At 41.7% G+C, this 9,304-nt stretch overlaps 2 protein-coding genes across 2 annotated transcripts; both read left to right on the forward strand.

Annotated features, from left to right (window-relative positions):
- Positions 1 to 2,217: 2,217 nt before the first annotated feature.
- On the forward strand, positions 2,218 to 4,070 carry LOC130949421 (uncharacterized). The gene is made up of 5 exons (XM_057878146.1): positions 2,218 to 2,521; positions 2,605 to 2,766; positions 2,916 to 3,128; positions 3,229 to 3,600; positions 3,679 to 4,070. The coding sequence occupies exons 1-5, from the start codon at positions 2,218 to 2,220 to the stop codon at positions 4,068 to 4,070; spliced, it is 1,443 nt and encodes a 480-aa protein (XP_057734129.1).
- Positions 4,071 to 4,079: 9 nt separating this feature from the next.
- Positions 4,080 to 4,466, forward strand: LOC130949422 (uncharacterized). Its single transcript, XM_057878147.1, has one exon. It carries the CDS (start codon positions 4,080 to 4,082, stop codon positions 4,464 to 4,466), a length of 387 nt encoding a protein of 128 aa, XP_057734130.1.
- The last annotated feature ends 4,838 nt before the right edge of the window (positions 4,467 to 9,304 follow it).

Raw genomic sequence — 9,304 nt, forward strand, 5'->3', positions numbered from 1 at the left:
CTAAAACGTAAGTTATGTTTTAATTTTGGCTTGGTTTTGTTTTTTTTTTTTTTTGTTCAGGAAAGAAAATACATATGGGCTGTGTTTTGCTTTCTGCATGTTTTTCAAATTTTTTTATTTTGTTTTAAACCAAACGCGGCCTACGTTTTGTGATGGGTTTAGTTTTTTTTTTGTAATAACAAAACGCAGCATGCGTTTTATGCTGTATGTCACCTTTTTTTTAGGAAATGCAAAACACAGGCTGCGTTTTTTGTGGTGTCAGATTAATTTTTTGAAAAATGAAAAAGCGCAGGTTGCGTTTTGTGAAAAAAAATATTTTAATGAAGAGGTCTGCCTATAAATACGAAGCAAGTCTCGCCCAAATGGTCTCACTCCACTTCTACTCATCATACTCTTCTTTCTTATACATATGTTGTAGTTCTTAGTTTTTTTTTGCAGTTAGGTGTGTCAAAAAAATCGAATTAGGTGAGGTTGAAGTTATGGAAAATATTACAAATTTGCGAGTATATTATAACGGTGAAGTTATACCAAACACACATGAAGGAATGCCCGTTGTCATTTGCTATTCCATGTACCATGAGTTTTGTCGAGTTGTGGTGCGTGAGCATCTTTCCTATCTTTTCCTAGTGAATTTGCATTTAAATTGTTAAGTTTAATCAAGAATTAATTGCTTTTTAGCCACTATGGATGCTACTTTGTGTCTTGTGCAATTCTGTTTATTTTAGGTAGCATTCGGCTAGATTTGATGGAGTTTCTGCAGCACAAGAATTAAAGGAGATGACAGCAAGGAGCGACGCGCACGCGTACCTGACGCGTGCGCGTAATTTAGAGCTTTCCATGGTGACGTGGGCGCGTGGATGACGCGTACGCGTGATTTGAAGATTTGCACGGCGACGCGTGCGCGTACCTGACGCGTACGCGTGACATGCGCCACGAGCAGAAAACGCAGAAAACGCTGGGGCGATTTTTGGGCTATTTTTGACCCAGTTTTCAGCCCAGAAAACACAGATTAGAGACTGCAGAATGGAGGACTCAAGGGAACACTTCCTGTTACTTTCCAAGTTAGGTGTGGGTCCTACGAAACAAGTGGTCCCCATCCATCACTTGAAGACTTGCTGATTGCCATAATTAATTCTGATTTAAATTTAAATATTAGAGGAAAAGATATTTTTATATTTTAGTTTTTTTTAATTTATTAGGATTAGATATAAGAGACAATTCCATTATATACCAATTTACATTCCGTACTTCCAGTTTTACCAAAATCCTTATTTTCTCTGAGTCATGAGCAATTAAACCTCCACTGTTAAGGTTAGGAGCTTTGTCTATTGTATGGATTGATACTATTATTTTTCTATTTTAATTCATGTTTTGATTTATATTTCAAGAATTGTTTTCGTTCTTCATCTTATGAATTTGGGTGGAACGGAAGTATGACACATGTTCTAATTGAGTTCTTGTATAACTTGGAAAAGCTCTTTACTTGAACAACAGCTTAAAAATATATTCTCCTGAATTTCTAATTGTTTGTATTTAACGGGATATGTGACATATAATCCCCTTATATTTGGATAGTTAGGATTCTTGTGGCATATAAACTGGAATTTGATCATCACCCGCTAATTAGAATTAATTGACCAAGAAATTGGCAGTTAATGAATTTTAGAGGAGACTAGGAAGGTCTAATGGATTAGGGTCTAGTCACATATAGTTTGCCATGAATTAAATCTTGCATGATTAAAATAGTTAGTAAGAAAAGTCAATCCAGAAAATAGATAACTCTGAAACCTTAACTATTTTCTCCAATATTTTATTCCCGACTTATTCACCTGCTATCTTCAAACTCTTAATTTACTGTTTAATGCTCCTTGAACATCCAACACTATTTTCTGCTTGCCTAACTAAGTGAATCATTTAACAATTGTTGCTTAGTCCATCAATCCTCGTGGGATCGACCCTCACTCACCTGATGTATTACTTGGTACGACCCGATGCACTTGCCGGTTGGTTTGTGGGTTATAATCCCGCACCAAGTTGCAAAATGGGCTTTGTAATAACATTCAAAGTCACATTTTGAAAAGGGTGAGCAACCTTTTATACAGAAGTCCTATGCAGGTATTTAGTGGGATAATACAGTTTCAATTAATGTCCATCACTGACGATACCAGTATGTAGCATATGTTCTCTATTTATCAACAAACCTGATTTCACGTGCCGATGATAGAGTTGTACGCTGAGTTTGAACAGCAGTCAGGGTTGGGCGCAGTCGGCGAGGAGGTCAATGTTAATGAGCTCGGGGATATAGATTGGGAAGAAGATAATAATGACAGTGAAGAGGAGTTCGAAGCTAACTATGAAGTCGATGATGAAAATGATGACGGAGACTTGGTAGGTAATCCGGAGGTGCAAAATGAAGCGAATGCGATTGTAAGCCAGCACCCGTTTGATGTTTCATCTTTTATGCGGACTCTAGATCTCGAAGCCATACATGTCCTGGAATTTCCTGAGTATGCGAATACGGGTATGTTATGATTATTAACTCAAGTTTCCTATAGTGTTTATTTTATTTGCCTTGTTTGACTGATGGTGGTGCGCATGTCGTAGGTGAAGGCAACACTGTGGTAGAAGATGGCGAGTTTAGTGTTGGAATGGAATTTGGTTCAAGAGAGTCGTTGATATCTGCAATCAAAAGCTACACTATCTCTAGAGGAGTTGATTACACTGTGTATAAGTTTGAGCCGCAGACATTCTATGCAAAATGCAAGGGTATGGTGCAGGGTGCGATTGGCTTATTCGAGCTAGCTTGATTCGAAAGAAAGCTTGTTGGGAGATCAGGAGATACAATGGCAAGCACACGTGAACCGTGGGAACGATATCACAAAATCATGGCAAGTTAGACTCGGACACAATTGCAGATGCCATTAGGCCATTGGTCGAATTAAACCCCACGATAAAGGTGAAGTCTGTTATTGCAGAAGTTCAATACAGGTTCAACTACACTATGAGTTATCGCAAAGCTTGGTTGGCAAAGCAGAAAGCTGTTGCCAAGGTTTTCAGTGATTGGGAAGTTTCTTACCAGACTCTGCCAGTATGGTTGAAAGCAATGACGGTGAAGATGCCAAGGTCTCGTGTTCAAATTAAAACGCCCCGTTTACTATGAGAGTGAGGAGGTTCAAGGTGTAAGAGTTCTGTACTGTGTTTTTTGGAGCTTCTATCCGTGTATTGTAGCATTTAGACACTACAAGCCACTGGTACAAGTTGATGGCACGCACCTGTACAGAAAAAATAAAGGTGCACTTCTGGTAGCGGTTGCACAAGATGGGAATCAAAATATTGTGCCTATTGCATTTGCGATAGTCGAGGGCGAGACGGCAGACGCATGGGAGTTTTTCCTAACCAATTTGTGGAGATATGTTGTTACCATTGATGGTGTGGGTATTATTTCTGACCGCCATACCTCCATCGATGTTGCAATAGCTCGCAGTAACGGTGCATGGTCACCACCAGGGGCGTGGCACATGTACTGCATCAGGCACATCGGGTCCAACTTCTTAAGGAAGTTCAAGGCTCCATATTTGCATAAACTCATGGTAAACACATGTATTTCAAATCGCTGTTATGGTTCTATTCATAGTAAATTTATGGCATCTGCTTATGACTAAATGGTTTGTTCAACAGGCTATTCTAGGACAGAGCAGGAGTACAACAAAAACTACCAAAGGCTTAAAGAGCGGGGTGAGGCATATACTCAATGGTGCGATGAGATCGGTGTTGAGAGATGGGTGTTGGCATTAGATGGTGGTCAGCGTTGGGGACATATGACGACAAACTTGGTAGAGTGCATAAATTCTGTCTTGAAGGGTGCACGCAACCTTCTTGTGACTGCCCTGGTCCGGTCAACTTTTTATCGGTTGAATGAATTGTTCACTCGAAAGTGTATCGAGGCTCATGAGCGTCTCCGCAACGGATTCAAGTATTCAGAATTTGCAACGAAGAGAGTTGAAGAAAGCTTTCGACGTGCAGGAAACGTTGTGGTCAATCGGTTCGACAGGCACAACGAGATGTTTTAGGTTAACGAAATGCAACATGGTACCATTTACACTGTTAACCTGGCGCAACGACACTGCGACTGTGGCTATTTCCAGGTTGAGCAACTTCCATGTCGCCACGTGCTTGCATGTTGCGCCAACCAGCATCTTGATTGGCAAGTGTACATGCACGACGTGTACAAGATGTCTGAAATTTGCAAGGTGTACAGAGACGAGTTTGTTCCGATGGGTGACCCATCTACGTGGGATATATATGATGGAGCGAAGGTGATCGCCAACTGGACATTGAGGCGCACAACAAAAGGAAGACCGAAGTCAACCCGCTACTTGAATGAGATGGATTCGCGGGATATCCGTGGTCCTCGCTGGTGCACTATATGTGGACATGAGGGACATAGCCGCAGCCGATGCCCTTAGTGCACAGGTCCAAGCTCTGCTGGAGGTCATTAGTGGTTAAGTTTTGACGGGCAGATTTCTATCGGTAAAGAAATTCACAAGAATATAATCGCATTGTAAGTATAGTTTCTAAACCAACAGAGAATCCTTTCGTACAAAAGTTTCGTTGTCATAAGTAACAAAACCCAATAAAATTTATAACCGAATTATTTAAACCCCGGGTCGTCTCTCAAGGAATTATAGGGAAGTATGATTTATTATTGGTTATGGAAAAGTATCGTTGGGTTTTTGAAATAAGGAACAAGTAATTTAAATGGCAAGAAAAATAAATTAATTATTAGAGAAACTCTTGGCAAGGTATGAGAACTGGACATCCTATCCTAGTTATCCTTATCAATTGTGATGAGAATTGGCTTTTGCTCCCACTTGGTCAACCTCTAACTATAAAGGTATGTTAAGTGGATAAATCAATTTGATTCATCAGGTCCTAGTCAATTCCTAAGAAAAGGCTAGAGTTAGGGGAATTCAAATCAATCAGCAAAGAATTCCAATTTTCAATCAACAAGGAGTTTGATAACCCAAGTGTCTCGAATTACTCAACACAAGCTAAGAATGTAAAAAGCTAAATTAAAATCATAGATATGAAATACCTCAAATTGCATTAAATAAAGAAATCAAATCTAACATGGAGTTCATAAACAAATAAAAGAGAAACTAAATTAAAAGAACATTGAACCTAGAATTGAGAAGAAATAGCCTAAAACTAATAGAAATCCGAAATTCTAAAACCTAAGAGAGAGAACAGAGCATCTCTCTCTAGAAAAACTACATCTAAAACTAAAATTGTGAATAATGAATGTTGTATAATGTTGTCCTAAGTCTCTGCATGTTCCCTGGCTTTAATTTGTGTTTTTGGGCCGAAAATTGGGTCAAAACACGGCCCGAAATCACCTCAGCAATTTCTATTAATTCTGCAGATCGCGCATGTCACGCGTACGCGTCGGTCACGCGTACGCGTCATTTGACGATTTTTCTCTCCATGCGTGCGCGCCAGGCACGCGCTCGCGTTATTTGCGCGAAATCCAATCCACGCGTATGCGTCAGGCATGCGTACGCGTCGCTGTGATTTTCTCTATTTCGCGCGCATGTGTGAGCCATGCATGCGCGTCAAAGTTCGCTGGTCATCTCCTTAGTGTCTTGTGTTCCTTCCATTTTTGCAAGCTTCCTCTCCATTCTCTAAGCCATTCCTGCCCTATAAAGCCTGAACACACGTATCACGGCATTGAATGGTATAAGGGAGACCGAAAAATCGGTTATAAGGCGCTAAAAATACAAACAAAAGTGAGGAAACCGAAAAACAAGTTGGACCCCCCACAAGTCACGACCTCAAAAGGATCCAAGCTACAAACAAAAGTACGAAAGCAATCTAAAGAGGCCAAGCAGCAAGATTCCAACAGACACCCTGCTAAAGCACAATGAAAGCATAGTATGATAAAGCTTCAAAGAGGCCACCGAAATCAATTTCAGAGAAACCATTTTTCAAAATAAAGTTGCTAAAAATAGCAACTAGAGTATCAACAGTCAATAAAATATTATTCACAAAAACAAGTTCAAAAGCCCACAAATCGGGCTATTTACACAAATATTCAGAAGAAAGATCAGCTAAGATCGGGAGCCTTCCCGGCAGCATCAGTACGGGGAGAAGGAGGGCGAGTCTGAAGGGGCACATCATCTACAGTTCCATCATCCCGGTTCAGAATCTGGCAATCCAGATCAGACGTAACGGGAGGAACCGAGGAGGTCGACACCTTAAGAGAAGGCACTGAGGGAGGGTCAGCATCATCATCATCCTGGTCATCAGGGACAATTTTACCATCCCTCACAATATTGTCCAGGCTGACAAGAGTCAAGTTGGCATCAGGAGCAACAATCCGAAACTGCTCCATTAGGTTCTCGGAGGCAGCAGTTACGCTGCCCACAAGGTGACCCTAAAGCTCGCCATAATTAGCCCGAGCAGTTTCCAACTCATCCCGGAGGCGCATTAATTCCCTATAAGCTGAGACATAGCTATCCTTATGCTTCATGGCCATGTCCTCAGCCAACTTCAAAGAAGCAGCCAGGGCAATAGAGCTGGCCTTCTCACCCTCCAGCTCCTTCTCCACCTTCGCCAACTTCACCTCCAACTCCTCCTTCAGACCCTTGATTCGATCAAATTCTGACTTGGCCTCCTCCATGAAGGATTTTGTGGCATGAATCAGAATCCCCTGAACTGTTTGGAAAGTAGCTGCACCCATATGAGCCATCTTCACAATACTTTTGGTGATAAAATCCAGATACTGAAGAAGAGACACGTCGTCCATGGAAAGTCCACCATAGGAGGCAATTTGCTGGTCAACAAACTCGAGAGCATCAAAGTCCGGGGCATCCAGGTTAAAGGGCTCGGATGTCTTTTGCTTTTTTAAGGGAGGGACACCAGAAGCAATGGCAGAAGTCTGACGAGGATCGACCTGATGAAACCGAGGAGTAGGAATTACTTTCCTCGACCCAAGGAAACTCGGCACAGGAGTCTTCACTGGGACCTGTGAAGATCCCTCGCCGGCCACCTTGGCCGAGATGTTCAGAGCAGCAGTTGCCTTCTTTGCCCTTTTGAAGCCCTTCATGGAATCGTTGTTCTTTGACATCTCTACAAATACAGAATTAGCCACAACAAAGAGTTACGGTCACAAACAAGAGGAGGAAAAAATTAAGAAACAAATATAAAAGACAAGTCAGACAAACACCTAAAACAGTTCGAACCAAGGACAGGTCATTCAAAAACCTTTTGGTATCAAGATGGGATAGTTTCCCCCACAGATCCTCAAGAACAACAACAAAAGCACGCTCAACATCATCAAGCATCTCCCAGGTATAGCGAGACACTCTCACATCCCTCTGCCACTCTAGAGGGAAAGAAGGTTCATCATTTTCATCAAGAAAAAAGGGGCGGGCCTCCTCGACAGCACGTACCTTAAAGAAATAATTCTTAAAGTCCTTGAAAGACTCATCATACTTAGCAAAAACTTTGTGGCCATGGGCGGACCTAAAGGAAACCCAAGAAGCTTTCTTTTTTGAAGAACCGCCAGGCTTGGCAGAAACAAACAAATAAAGGAAAAGAGTCTGGGAAGGTGTTACATCTAATTCACGGCAGAGAAGTTGAAAAATTTTAATAAAACCCTAGGAATTGGGGTGAAGCTGGGATGGAGCAATATTACACGACCACAACAGGTCGGTCTCAAAAGCAGTAAAAGGAAAGGTAACTGGCTGAAGAAGTATTCATAGGCATAGAAGAAGGGACGCTCCCTCTCAATGGAAGTCGGAAAACAAACTCTCTCATCAGAATCAGGAGCAATAAGCTCGTAATCCTCTTCACGGTCATTGATACCACAAATCCTATGGCGCTTCCTCAGCTCTGTGCAAAACTCAGCATCCACAACAGAAACACACAACAAAACAAGGGAGTCCAGCCAATCGGACATCCCCTCGAGAACTCTGGAAGACATCTCTACAATGTTATTGCAAGAAGACATGAGGCCAACTAATCCTACAAGTAAGAAAAGAAGATGGGGTTACTAAAAACATCTCGGACAAGGGAGAAAACAACTCAATACGATACAGGCAAAACAAACAGAAAAGGAAAACCCCAAGACTCAAACCAAAAGCCTTGGGGCATCCTTTGGAGGCAATAATCAAGCAAGGTTTCTAGGAAAATCTACAGCTCCCACCCCAGCATTTCTCAAACAAGAAAAAGACTTCAAACAAGCAAGCATTTTCAGAAGCATAAGTCATCACAGTTTACCAAGCAAAAAGCATTCCCAAACGTCAAAACGCGCCAAGTAGAAATCATTAAAGGTACAAACTTTCTCAAAATCAGAAACAAAAAGCAATCAAGCAAAGCGAGGAACAGATGCAGATTCTCTATCAGAAGCAACAACAAAACTCTAGAAAGCCTCGACGAAAATGCCAAAAGAGCGCACAAAAGAAAGCCAAGGAAAACACATTTACAGCAACAAACAAACGCAAGATCACGAAAAGGTTCAAACTTTCAAACATGAAAAATCAAAGCTTCACCAAAAAACTAAAAGTGAAGCCGCGAAAGAAACAAGAAAGTTAGTACCAACCTGGAAAAAGCAGCAAGCTTCAAAAGAAAACTGAAGATGGAAGACGAAATCTGGGAATGCCTCATCACAAGCAAAGGAAAGAACGCGAACAAAGAGCAATGTCGCAGGGAGAAACGTGAAACTCCAGGCGAAAATAGAAGCTCTAGAAACGCCAAACGATGCCGCAAATACAGAAAAAGGAGAAGCACAAAACAAAAAATAGAAGAGTGGAGAGAGCGGAGAAAAGAAGTTATGAAAAAGGCGAAAGAAGAGAAACCATTTATGGGCTTTCAAAATCAAAATAAAGAGCCAAAGGGAAACGGGGCAATTAATGCTAAAATTAAGGAAAGCATTAAACCCTCGCACGTTCCCAAAGCGCCGATATAAAAGTGCGCGCTTTTTAGAAGAAACGTTCTACATTCAAAAGCTGCTACAAAGGAATCGACAAAATGCTTGAGTTCGGCTTCACAAAAAAAGGACCGAAGTCAAGGACTCGACCTCAAAAAGAAGACCGAGCTCAAGCAGGGGCACTGTTTATACCCTGGGTCGAGCTGTCCGACTCGGGATGTTCGATAGACAAAGTGACCGACCTCTTCAGGTCAGGACAACCCGACCTCTTCCCAAAGAGCTCGGTCAAGTCCCCAGAAAATCCAAAGAAGGGCCCAAATAGAGGAACACGTCCCAAATCCTAAGGCGGTCCAAGCCTACAGAGAGAAGGGCGGT

Source organism: Arachis stenosperma, chromosome 9, assembly GCF_014773155.1.
Source record: "Arachis stenosperma cultivar V10309 chromosome 9, arast.V10309.gnm1.PFL2, whole genome shotgun sequence".
NCBI lineage: Eukaryota > Viridiplantae > Streptophyta > Magnoliopsida > Fabales > Fabaceae > Arachis > Arachis stenosperma.